The 14,282-nt window shown below is 37.9% G+C and overlaps 1 protein-coding gene across 3 annotated transcripts in view; it reads right to left on the bottom strand.

The window, feature by feature from the left end:
* Positions 1-2,033: 2,033 nt before the first annotated feature.
* TMEM161B (transmembrane protein 161B) overlaps positions 2,034-14,282 on the bottom strand; it is a 56,474-nt gene continuing 44,225 nt past the window's right edge. For all 3 annotated transcript variants that reach the window (XM_054053766.1, XM_054053765.1, XM_054053767.1), the window contains one exon: positions 2,034-14,219. In XM_054053766.1, the coding sequence (XP_053909741.1) occupies positions 13,942-14,219 (278 nt within the window). In that variant the 3' untranslated portion in view covers positions 2,034-13,941. The remainder of the gene's footprint in view (positions 14,220-14,282) is intronic.

Genomic DNA, 14,282 nt, shown 5'->3' with positions numbered 1-14,282 from the left:
ACTTCAATACCCAGACCTAAACCCCAACCAGACTCCTAAGCAACTGGCAGACTCCGAGAGGGTGAAGCGATAAGGAAAGCTAACACAGATCTGCCAAGGACAGATCATATCAAACCAACCTAATTTCCTTCTAACACACAACTGGCTTGACGGGGAAAGGGAAAGTCAGATAAGCCATCTGTCTGGCCTTCATTATTAAAGGTCTTTGAGGCAATCCAGCACAGAATCACAGAATCACTAGGTTGGAAAAGACCTTTGAGATCATCAAGCCCAACTGTACCTGTCCACTATTAAATCATATCCCTAAGCACTTCTTCTACCTGTCTTAAATACCTGCAGCCATGGTGATTCAATCACTGCCCTGGGAAGCATGAAATTTTCATAAGCAGACTAGAATATATGGATTAAGAGCATGAAACACGCGCATGCCAGTTGAGATACAACGCAGAAGAACAGCTATGAGCATTTCACCTTTAGGGCGTATATAATGGGTGATATGTTTATATACAAAAACATATACACATAAGCATACATTCATATAGTGCATATGTGTGCAATCCTATTAGGACCATATACTTCAACATTTTCCTTAGCATCTTGGAGCTTGGACTTAGATGAACTTTAAAAGTCTCTTCCGACACAAACCATTCTGTGATTCTATGATCTTAGTAAGTTTGCATAGAAAACACATCATAAATCTAGCAGAACCAAGTTACAATCACTTTGAATTTAAACTAACTTTGATATATTAGAGACATGGTCTAAAAATAATATTTTTTTAAAAGAAACACAACACAGTGCTAAGTATTGTACTTAATAAAAAAGAAAATGCATATATACAAAAGCAGGAAGTACTGCATAAAAGGATCAGGGAATTATCAAATACCCAGATAAGAACCAGTGTTGCAAAGAAGGAGGCAGAGTGAATCGTGAGATACATTAATAGTCTGTCTTATTAACACCTGGGAATGGGTTGTCTGATAAAGTAGGAAGAATTTGGTTTTTAGTCAAGACTGGGAGAAAAAAGTCCAGGAACACAGCAGTAATCTATATGAGTGTATAAAGGATTAGCAATAATTGGCTAAATCTGTAACTGCTGTTACATGGGGGAGTGCGTGTGCCTAGTGTCCCTCTTTGTGGGTGAGGAAGAGACATGAGTGTGGGATGCAGAGGGAGACGACTGGCTGAAGGTGAAAACTCTGTGTGGGAACACAGCTAGCACTCGTGGAGGCTGCTCCATCAAAAATACCACCCTTCAGCTGAAAACTCTGCCTGAGAGAGTAGACTCCACAGTGAAAACTAAGATATGAAAGAAAAAGCAATGTATAGAAGTAAAAAAAAATTAATAAATACAGATGCTACTAGGTAAGAGAGTCTCCAATCCAGCATATGAAGATTTTGATAAAGGACAAGTGACTTCTGAATTCCTACAGAAACATTCTGTAGCATTCTGAAACATTCTGTAGAATCATAGAATCACCAGCTTGGAAAGGACCCACTGGATCATCGAGTCCAACCATTCCTATCACTTCCTTAAACCATGTCCCTGAGCACTTCATCAACCCGTTCCTTAAACACCTTCAGGGAAGGTGACTCAACCACCTCCCTGGGCAGCCTCTGCCAGTGCCCAATGACTCTTTCTGTGAAGAATTTTTTTCTGATATCCAGCCTGAACCGCCCCTGGCAGAGCTTGAGGCCGTTCCCCCTTATCCTGTCCTCAGTCACTTGGGAGAAGAGGCCAGCTCCCTCCTCCCCACAACCTCCTTTCCGGTAGTTGTAGAGAGCAATAAGGTCTCCCCTCAGCCTCCTCTTCTCCAGGCTAAACAACCCCAGCTCTCTCAGCCGCTCCTCGTAAGACTTGTTCTCCAGCCCCCTCACCAGCTTTGTTGCTCTTCTCTGGACACGCTCCAGAGCCTCAACATCCTTCTTGTGGTGAGGGATGTCACAACAGCTTGATTCAACTACCATCATCAGACATATGCTTCTCAAGGAAGATTCTGATGAAAAGATGGAGCTGCTGCAGGAAGAGGATGGTATGTCGACAGTAGCACGAAACAGTCAATATTATAGCTGCCAAAAGGCTAATAATTATTATTGTTATTATTGTGATACATAGAGGAAAAGAGCAAAATGATTCTTACCTCCAGGCATTTAAGAGAAGTGGAGTCTTAAAATTCAGCACAAACTTGAACTCAAATCTAAGCACCAGCTTTTGAGATCTCATCTAGCTGCTTACCTAAGGAACCAACCTGCTTTATTTTTTCACTGAGAAGTAAGAATCATAAAATTGCAGCATCAATTCGAACTTTGTAAGAGTAACATTCTGACTCCACTCTTGACGTGGAGTCTCATTTGGCATCTTTTAGAAAAAGAACTTCAAGAGAGTTTTATTTTCCAAGATGTTATTATGCCTCTAGACAGAAAGAATGCAACTTTTGTATTTTTTTACCTCATATCTCTTTATTTTCAGATTTACATTATCTTTTTTCTAGATATCAGCAAAATTGTATTTTAAAATCTTTCGCCACTTACAACTTCTGAAAGGCATTAAAACATATGCAATATAAAGCATGGCTACACATACTTGGGGTTAAAGAAATTAAGTTTGTGCATTTCTTCCTAGCCCTGGAGCAATTAAGCCATAAGAGTGCCAATCCAAAAGTTCATAAATTCTCATATTTAAAATAAAACTGAATTAACCAATGGCTTAGTTGTTTAATCCCCTGGTTCCATTACTTTCTGTTGATTATACTTACACTGAAAGCAGGAAGTCACTCACCTATAGCAGAGAATGTCTAAAGATAATCCAGTGGAGAATTCATCACTTCAGGTTGTAATGCAACCAGTGACTCAATTTTAACACCGTTAAAACTGCATTTTCTACTGTTGTAATTTGTCTAGTGTCAGGTTACAGTCTCCAGTTCCCATTTTGCCTTCCTCTAAGATTAAAATCCTTCTCTATGCAGTTTTATTCCAAATTAAGGTATTTTAGCCTCTGAATCTTCCCTTGATACTCTGCAGAGTTCTTTCAACTTTCTCACTAAAAGTAATTTTTCTAGTCTTTAAATCCTTGACAGCTTCCCCAGGTTTTCACAGGAAAGTCAGCAATGCACAACGCCTCAACCTGCAGTTTTATGGCATTGGTCTGACTTTTCCTGCTCTACACAACACAATCTCCAACACACTCCTTTTGTTTTGTAACAAGTCACACTCACTCCCCACCTCCCACATGGTTTTTAGGTGTGTATATATAACTGCCAAATCCCCACGCCGTACTTTCCTGTGGCAAACAAATCCCTGCCCAGTCCAACTGCTTTCTGTGCCTTTCATTCTTTAAATTGCAGCCCAAATCCCTTGATATACCAACTCTGCTGTGCCCGCTTCCCTCCATGCCCCCTTCCCCACTCCTGTAAGCTCATGCTGCCTGGCAGACGACAGTAACAATCCCACTGTGCGAACAAGAGGAAAGGAAATCTGGCAACTTGCACAAGATACAGGTGTTTGGGCTGAAGAGTTTGTATTTCAGGCCAATACAAATAACAGGGTAGGAGTGGAACAGCATGTGCTCACGCAAGGAAGAAAAATGGATTTCAGTACCAAAACCTGCAGGTCTGTCCTATTCCCAAAACAATCCAAATGAATGGGAAGAAACTGGACATCTGTGATCCTAAAGGTCAGACACATCTAACTCCGACAAAGAGCCTGTATTTAGTTTCTGACATAAGCACAACAGCTTCACACTACACACTGTACGTTTATAAAAAAAAAGAGCATTTAAGGAAATCACAGAAGTTCTACACTCATTGAAAAACTGCTTTCAAATTTAACAGGTGGGAAGAACACAGGCATGGTTTGTTTATCCAAAATCACTGAAGATAGCCTGTGAATCTCATGACTCAGAAAGAAGAATGCTTTATTTTCCTTTCAACTTCCAAGAGAGACAGAACTACAAAGTGGCTCCAACAGTTCAAGAACCGAGAAGCTGCCTCTCTCCCAGACCCTGGAAAAGCAAAATGCTAACCCTCAACAAATGATGTTTTGGAGAGGTCTTTTAAACACTTAGATATTATAAGAAACAGCAAATATTGCAGGATTGACTCCAGAACACATATAACAAATTACTTTCTGCTTTTTAATGCAGATTTAGAGGGAAACTGAATATTCCTTCAAGAGTGATCTTTTAGTCTCTGCTGCACCCCAGTTGCAGTCCACTAGTTAGCCTGTCCACTAAGCAGGCATCAACGGTATTTTCTTTACATCTTCTTCAAAAATTTTTCATAAAATCTGAAGCAAAACAGCAGGAATTTCATCAGCCCCATCCACACCAGCTAGTGTAAGGGACAGGTACTAGATGCTCGCCCTCCTGGTTGGAGTACACTCTCTGGTAGAACATACTCTGCTAAAATTCACATTTCAAGAAGTTTGGTAGTCCGTGGGCTGTTACAGTGCATCACACATGCTTGCACTTCAAAGCAGAGGTGAGTTTTGCCAGTTTTCCTCACTGAAGATCTCATAAATCAGCAGGGCCTCAGAGTCTGAACCTGATGGGTTCATATCCAGACTTCATACAACCATTGAAATCACTTCCATTCCAGGAGCATGCAGCCAAGGCTTTCGCAGCTGCTTCTTGCAGCAGAGCAGAAGAACGTGGAGAGCCATAAGAACAGCACACACCTTCACTGGTGTCAAGGCTACGGCTAGCGCAGGGATGGATGCTTTTTCCAGGCATTTGCTCAGTTGTATGAGCTCTGCAGCACCTGGGCATTTCGAAGGTAGAAAAGATGCTCTAGAGCCCAAACAACCCAATTGTGTTTAGTACAGTTCCCACTAAAGTCCTTTTGATGTTCGACCACACCAAACTTTGTTGGGCACAGAAACCTAGCCCAGAATAAATCTTAAGAAGGACCGACACTGCGATGGCAGCTGTTGAATAATTTGAACTTTGAAGCAGCAAACTGGCATCAACACACTATCCAAAGCAGAAGTGTGGATTACAAAAACTGTTGAGAGGAACACACCAGGCTAAATACCTGTTCTACTACAAATCTTGGGGATCGTGAAGTCTTAAGCTTCAGATTGCATGGAGAAAGCAGAAAGGTGAGATGGATTATAAGGTACAAATCTCCCACCATAGCTCATTACCTTTCCTCCTAACCTGACTCTAAACTCACCCTAAAACATAGGATGGGTTGATCACTTTCAGGAGGGGGTTCCAAATGCCCTGTCCATTATTAAATCACTGCCCAAAAAATCCAGACTGGCTCTTCCTAGGTACTGCAGGGGCACTTTTCCTCTCTGCAGCAGGACTGTCCTTTATAATTGAAGTTTTGGTATCATTCATCTGCAGGTGTTGCAAACATGGAAAGAAAATCCATGCATAAGTAAATCCGATATTCCAAAAATCAAATGAAAAAAGCCAAATACAAGATGTTATTACTTTAAGTATATTCCTTCTTAATGCTGTAAGGATGAAAGAAGTAGAAGAGACCATATAGTATGTTTTTAAATACATCACTTCTCTCTTTTTTTTTAAGACAGCAAATACAACACTTTAAGTGGTTTCCTACCAGGAAGGGTGAAAGTCAACAAGAAAGGTGATAAATCCTGTCAGCCTACTGGGAAGCTCAGAACTTCCTCCACTTGCGACAGCATATAACTAATCTTTTCCCCAGGAAGTTAAAATAGGTCCCAAATTTTAATCCTGAAACACTCAGAAATGAGAACATTTGTATCACATCTGTAAGTGGTTCTTTGTGGGCAAACTGTTACTCACGTAATTAAGACACTATCTGCACTTGTGCTAGAAAACTGTTTATTCTGCTGCACCCCAAACAGGGAGGGAATAAATGGTCTACTAAATTATTTGTAAAAAAGATAAACTATTTGGGCTAGCACAGAAACCGAGAAAAAGTCTGGTTACTACACATTCTTTGGCAAACTTGGAGGTTTTGCACAAGTTGTTAAGAGGAAAGATGTGTCATACAAAATAGGGTAAAAAAAATCACACTGATAAGACAATAAACATTTATTGATCTTTGGCTTTAGAAATTTTCCTACTTTGGATATGGGAAATACTATATAAAATAATCGAAGGGTGTTTTTTTTAAATCTAGAGTAAGTAGTGTAAAACGGTCTATCCATTTACAGTGCACAAATGCAAGACATGCAGAGTACATGTAGGGATACTAAGATACTGTATGAGCATCACCACACTAGCCGTGAAATGTCCAACATGGATCAACGCTATACAAAGGCAAGCAAGTTGACGGGGCAGTTGATATACAGCAGATATCACAGTTTCTCTTAGATTTGCTGTGGTACTACCATTACCAACTAAAAGATATAAATTTATTTTTAATAACGTGTGCATTATAAAAACAAAGTTAAAATTATAACATTTCGACAGAATGAATGGTGAATAAGAAAGTGTAATCTTCACTTTGCAAGATGTACTGACACTAAACGAATTTAGGTGTTTAGATAACAAACCAATTCTTACTCTTTTCACATTATTAAAATGCTGCCTGATACATGGTAACACTAAGCAAGTCAAAACCAGCTTCTTAAATGCTGTAATGTAAAAAAAAAAAAAAGTAATTTCTTACACATAGTGTAAGGAAGTATTTAACAAGCTTTACTGGAACAAGTTTTCCCAAATAGTGCACTAAGTACAGTACAGATTGCTACAGACACTTTTTAGAGCTAGAAGCTCAAAGTGTTTTTAATAGTCTTCCTTCGAGGAAGACTTCCTTTGGTAGATTTGAATTGCCACCACCATCTCATCTTACAAGCATTTCACATTCAGAACACACAATTAACGCAAAAATAGGCAACTGCTGTTTCCTCGCATTTTTATTCCCTGCTGAAACAGACCAGGAAGGTTTCACTTCAGCTCTTGCCATTCTCTGAGGTGGGGAAGTAGCTGAAAGGTAAGGGTGGTTTTGCTATTCAACACCCTAAGAACATTCTACAGAACTGGTACAATGTAATGTATAACTTGCACCTTTTTTTCTGCGAGCTGCTTTGCTGTTTCAGCCAGTCACCTTACAATCCACCTCTTTTGTGCTATTTGTGCCCCAAATCCACGTCGATGCAGTGAACTTCATTGCAGCCCTTCTGAGCTCAAGCAGAACTACTTACCTGGCTGAAGTCACCCATGTGCAACTGGGGCATAAGGAACACCCACAGTGTCACTACAAAACTTTGTTAAGGTCAATCCTTTCAGAATTGTGCAAGTCCCTTTCTTTAGCCAAAAAGAAAACTGAATGCCTAGGTGGCGGTGGGGTGTTATATTGTAGTTGGCAAAGCTGTTAGACTGCCATTAAAGTGCAAGGAATGGAAAAAGATTTCTTTGATATATTATTTGACTCCAATAAGTAATGACCCATAAACACACATAGACATTTCTAAACGCCCAAACTTGTAAGAAAACAATAATTTTATAGCAAACTCCCTTTTAAAGGCCAGCAATCCTTTCATTTTCTTTCCAAAAGTTAACCTTCTAATATGTAGCAAAATAGCTACAATGACACACGCAAGAAATGTATAAAGCACGTCTTCTAGAGACGACTCACCTTTAGGCACTTTAGTCTACAGTGTACAAAGAGAATGCAATGTTACTGTAGGTTGTTTATTATTTGTAGTAATTGTACCTTAACATTATCCACACAGACATCAAAAAAAAAAAACCAAATAAACCAACCAACAAACGCTCACAAAACCCCCACCCAAAACCAAGCGACTCCCTGTTTTTTCCCTGGTGTGCTGCACTCTCCTGTTCACAGATCCCAATGAACCTCTAAAGCATAACACAAACAAGACAATTTGTTTTGAAACAGCAGGTAATGCAACACCAGTCAGGACAGGTCAATATAATGCAACAAGTATTTGACACTATCTTCACTGTGAAGCATGACAGTCTTAATACTTGTAAAGTTGTAGCTACAAAACCTGTATTTTAACAGTAATTTAGCAATAAGAGGAAGTTAAAATTTACATAAATAACACCAGATTCTTTCGCATTTGGCAAATACTGAAATGAAGGGAGGGCAGTCTTTTGTTCTTAGGTTTGCTCTAGAGTAGGAAGTACTGTCTGCTTTTCACTTTAAAAGACAAAAAAAAAAGACTACTAACAGAACAACAACATTGAATATATGTGTGATCCCAGCAACAGAGACACATATTTAAAGTAAAATATTTACAGCTTGGAGGATGTTCCCTGTAGCAAGTCTACCTTGTGAGAAATTGTAGGCTTAAATTATTTAATAGCATCTTCACATTAATATTTGTTCACATAAAAGCGAAAACTGAAACATTAGACAAAGTTTCCTGTGATTACTATTACAGAGTTACTTCCCCACAGGTATTCTTCCTAGAAAACCTCACATACTGAAAATGTGCAAAATTGTTAACAATGGGACAAAGGAATGACTAAAGACAGTAAAACTAAAACCGTTTGTTGGCACATCATGACGGGTATGAACTGTATTTACTAAATAACATTTTTGGTGTGTTTTTTCTTTGTCCTACATTTTTATCAAAAATACTATAAATATGCATTCTTGAAGCTTAGTACACATACAGGAAGCAGAGTTACAATGACCAGAGGAAAAGGGAGCAAGGCTGACTTCAAGCACAAGAAATTTTAAGCCAGGTTTTAAAAAATACTTAGCAGCATCATGAAATAAATAGAAATTGCCTACTATTAAGGAATTTGTAAAAACCTACTCTCAAAACTCTGACGAAGTGTGTGTTTGTTTCATAAACAGCAGAGTCCTATGGATAGCACGTTGTTTAGAGAAATCCTGCAAATCTGAATAAGAGTTCCTAATGGATGTGTGATCACCTCTGGAAAAAGTTTGGTATTTACAGGTGGATTTCACACTTCAGTATAAAACTACATACTTGTTAATATTTCAGTCTGGACATCAAGTCTGAAGAAAATAATTAGCGCAGAAGTATTTGACTTCTAGTTGCAGGCACTGATATTAATTAAAAATAAAGGAAGGATGATCCATGGTATCAGGATTTAAAATAATTCCCATTAAAAATGCCATTGAAATCAAAATTATAAATATACATATACACTGGCATGCAAAACAATGTCCAGTGCAACATTACTGTCCTGGCAGTCCACAGTGAAAGACTTGAAAAATTTAAGTGCAGCATATAAAGATGTCAGTAAAAGCAGCCTTGAAATAACATCTTGGCCTTAACGATCTCTCCCACAGAGAAAGACAACCTTTCAGTCTAGCATTAGAAGTATAGATTAGAGACATCATCCATTCCAGTGCATGGGCTGCCAGAGACACAAATCACGGCAGACCTTCCTAAAGAAGAAGTAGCAAAAAAATCACTCTGAAGCACAGACTGACAATTCTGCATCAGTTTGCTTATGTAGATCAGATATTTGGCTTCAACACTTGTTGCCTAGATGCTCTTCAGAGTAAATGTCAGTGAGGTCAGAATATTGCTCTTAATTTACCATTTGGGACTTAGGACTTAGGCTGCAGATGCTGAAAGTAACAGTCTTATTTACTCATAAGGGTAAACATCCACATTTAATATATGATTTAGGATAGATGTGACCTGTAGTTGCCTTCCTCTGTCAAGATTTTGCTTTGCCATAAGCAAAGAGAACACAGGACTTTCTTTGGCCTTATTTTCATTCAATGTGTCCATTTTCACCATGCACTTAATTCTTCAATCTTGACTAAAAGTTTCTAGAAACTTCATAATGACAAAATGACCAGCAGGGCTAAGTCTGGGGGCTTTGTAGCTAACAAAAAATGTGCAAATCACGTCACCTGACAAAGCATGGAGCATAGCATTTTAACTGTTCAAAATCTTCTCTGGAGAAACAATGTTTAAAAAGAAAACACAGGCCTTTGAGAACTGAAAGGCATAACGCCTTTCACCTTGTAGAGCCTTCAAACAGCTTTAAGATCAGATACTTTAAATTCTGGATGCAATACAACCTTGAACTCTATTAACACTTAGCTGCAGCTACTGAAAGAAACTACAAAACTTTTAACTGTTACTGTGAAGTTAGTTGAAATTTCTGTACTCACTAACCACTTTCTAGACTAAGGTTACACTGCAGAACTGTGTTGTGGCATGTTTGTTTGTAGGCAAGTTTAACTTCAAAACCCAGGCAAGCATACATCTCCACTCACACACCATCCAGTACCTCTGATCAAAAGGAGAACAACTGCCATAGAAATAAATTTTCTAAAGTATATCCTGCACAAGGATGTTCTCTAGTATGGATACTACTCGTTTTCCCTCCACTACTTTGTCCGTTGACTCTTAGACAAGTCTGGAAAAGGAAAAAATTGCCGCTAAAAATACTTTAAAACCTGTCAAATCCTATAGCCTGAGCAGGTATCAAAAGAGAACAAGTGTTGCCTGAGAACATCACCTGTGAAGTGGAAGTATACGCTTGTAATAATCTATTCTCCTTTTCCTAATCAACTCCTCTAAGCTCAGAAAGAGCCCAATCATTACATCTGGTCTTCTCTGAACTTAATGGAAGACTTGGATTTATCATTATCCGAATACTTTGTCTAAAGGGACTTCTATAGTAAAAGTGCAGTGTTTAAACAATCTTAATAAGTTTGAATTACAGCTGAAATATGAACAAAGTTATTTAAACTATTTAAAACAACTAATCCTTAGAATAGAGATTAATTTAATCCAAAACAATAAAAGCCAAAATACAAGCCTGAACTAATCTAGTCCAGTCAGTTCTGTGTCAGGAACGCAGGGGAAAAGTTGCGGACAGGAAAAAGAAGTAAAGCTAACAAGTCACACTACTGGACTGAGAAAGGGAGATCTGAATTGATGAAGAAAGAAACAAACATTGGTTCTTTGTCAAAGGCACTTTTCCTCCTAAAATCTCTCAGAAATTAAGTAGGCAGTGGGCAAAAGAAAGACAAAATGTTTAGGAATCCTGATTTAAAAACTACTGATCTTTCAGTCATGTTATACTTGCTTTTCCACTTCTGCAGGATGCTTCCTCCCTACCCCCAGGTGCTGATGAAAAAATAAAAAGCATTGGCCAGCTGCTGTTTTAAAGGAACTTACTAAAGAATTGAGCAGATACTCCTTCAAAGCTTACATAACATACATAGAAGTCAGGACTATAAGGGTTGCTGTTCTACTGTAAAAGTCACTTTTGAGCACATCACGTAGTTGTAAGAAACATTGCTCACAACCACAGCAATATGCACCCTCCAGTTTCACTGCCACCTCACTTTTCAAAGGTATTTATTGCTATATTTTAGTTTTTAATAAGCCTCCTAGATTCATGTAAAGTTTAAATGGATCCAAAAAAAGATCATCTCCCACTCAGACCAGACTGCTGACCAGAAGGTCAACCATGCAGTTCTGCGGAACAATGAGGCAGCAATGGCCAGAAGCATCGATCTTAATGTCAGCAACATCCAGGTGCCTATTTTTCACTGTGATCAGCGTGACATCTGAAGAATAGACAGCATGCACTCTTACCAAAAGCTCTGCGAAACTCAGCTACGCACGTGATCAATTACCTCTGCTGAATGCAGTATTATAGAACTACAGTTCACTTCTACTTACAAACTTTCGGAACAAATACCTATGCCATCAGAAACCCTGTTACTTAATGTTATTTTGAAGTCATGTCCAGTATCCAAAATTTTTTCCTACACTTCAGACTCCAGTCATGGGTAATATCTTCTATATAGCGAGCTCCTTCAGCCAAGTTCACTATCTGAATCAGTCTCGCTTATACTGTTTTATCTTCCTGAATACAATATTGACATTGCATATCTAACTATAACTTAAGTGCTGGACTTATTAGTTCTATTAGTAATGATACACCTCAAACTAATAGAAAGTGGGTCCAATATTGCTGGACCTGTCATATTTTGTCATTCTATTCATCTGAAAGACATTTCCTAGGAACGTTTCGAGATATGAACCTATAAAGTTAAATATTTTTCTTTAGGCCAATACACATGGTTAAGCCTTTGTCTCCACTAGTTATGAAAAGCTGGTGTGGAAAAACGTAGCTTGCAGCACCAGCAACACTGAAATATCATACTGCAATGAAACTTGCAGAGCCATGCAAGGTGTTCTCTGACATCCAAACGCATGCGGTAGCTGTTGTACACAAATCGCTCCCTAGTATCAGTAAATGCAATTTAATAAACTAATAAATAACTTAAAAAGGCATTCAACATAATAAGACAGTTTACCACCAGCTTCAATTCTTGATTTTCTGCATTCATTGACAGTTTGTTTTCCTATACCATAGGTTTGCTACATATTAAATATTTTGTTAAGCTTTTCCATTTATAAATGCTTATCATATGCGAAAGCTGTACACAAATTCAAGAGAAAAAGAACAGTAACACAAAACCAGCTAATATTAGTTAAAAAACCCACTGATCTCTGCAAAGTGTAATATTAACTTTTAGAAAAAACTACTGCATATAAATCCCCATTCTTGTTTTGCAGTTACACAAAACATCTGAAAAGTTGTCATTCTACTTTGTTTTGCAATGGTTTTATACTTGGAATCTACTCCTCCAGTTAAGCAAAACTTGCAAAGTTAATGCTTTTTGCTCCTCCCTACTATAGCTGTTTAATTATACAGAAAATCTAGTTTTGAAGCCAAGAGATATTAGTTGTTATTATATGGCCAAGTCAACACAGATCAGAGTGGCTAAAGGTGATCTGACAGAACAGAAATTTCAGGATTAACAATTTAAGCAGATCTTTTCTTCCAGAAGAGTATAGGTTCTTTAGTATAGCTAAGTACCTTTGAAGAGGCACCAAAACCTAATAGCCCTTTCAACTGAACTTTCAAAAAAAAAAAAAATAATTTTCATTTCTAAAGGGATTTTGAAATTACTAGATACACATACATCCCTCCCCCACGGCCCTGTAAGATACATTCAGTAATTTAAAATAAAGTTTCCATTATTTGTAATTTCATATATATTATATATCTAATATATAATATATATTTATATGTACATTACACAGATACATATACTCTCAGTCAGCAGGATTAAACTGTTTTGTTTTGAAATGCTTGAATGGTGTCACTAATCTACTATTATTTTGTGAATTCAATGGATTTTAGCTATTACCTGAAAAGAAAAAATTTAAAAGATCCAAATGGACTCTGTGGATCAATATTAGCACCAATACAGATGGCCATTACTTCAAAATGACTGCAGGGACTGAAATAATATATTTTTTATAACTCTCATCTCACTGCACAAGTACTTCTGCAAAATATTTAGGCAGCAATACCTGTCAGGTCCATACACCTATTCCTATTAAATTTAAATTTTATACAATTTTCCTTACTGTAATATACAGTATCTCTTTTGTCCTGTTGGATTATTTCATTTTTCATGGAGAAAAGTGATCGATAGCTATCCAACAGAATTTTTTATAATATCCCCTCTCTCCTTTCATTGTATGGCTCAGTTTCAGGATTTAATTGATAGGCAGCCACCATCACTATAACCTAAAACTATAACTATAACCATAACCTATAACTATAACTCTAACACAGTTTAGTCACTGACCGCTGATGTTTAAAAAGCAAGGTTTTGAGGTTGGCTTGCTCTTTATGGAAACCCAGGATATTCAGAGGTCATATCTTTTCAGCACGCTCACCACCACCTGCCACATAATCATGTCAGTCAGTCCCAATCCTATAATTCAATCAGTTACCTACCATTTGGGTAACAAAAAAACCAAAATCAGTTGCAATTTTAAACATTTTAAGAATATTCACCCTGAGAATACAGAGGACGTGTTTAAAAAAAATTCTGATATGTTTTCTCCTCATAAATAATTTTCTTCTTCTCTCTTCATCCATTCTTGGGTACCTGGGTTCGTATCTAGTGTATGACCTCACACTTGCTTTGTCAGTTGACCTGCTCACGCCACAGTTAGGTATTGATGATAGAAAAGCCCAAAAAGGCTTGTAGAAAATAGGCAAGCAGCAATCCACCAGGTGAAGAAAGACAGGAGTCCCCGGAACAAGACAGGAGTGAAAATATTCTTCAGGCTTCCCAAAGCCATTGTTATTTGTACTGCAGTTACTTTCATCTTTCCATCAGCAGGTGGAGACTCAGAATAAACTGAGCTGGGAAGCAGACTGTTTTCTACTGGCATGTCAGAATTCAATTCCGGGTAGATGCCCCAAGAATAATTACCTGTTAAAAAAAAAAACAAGTAACAGATTTTTGTAGAAATAACAGAACTTGAATTTAATTCAT

Source organism: Cuculus canorus, chromosome Z (assembly GCF_017976375.1).
Source record: "Cuculus canorus isolate bCucCan1 chromosome Z, bCucCan1.pri, whole genome shotgun sequence".
NCBI lineage: Eukaryota > Metazoa > Chordata > Aves > Cuculiformes > Cuculidae > Cuculus > Cuculus canorus.
This window is presented reverse-complemented; position numbering and strand designations above follow the sequence as displayed.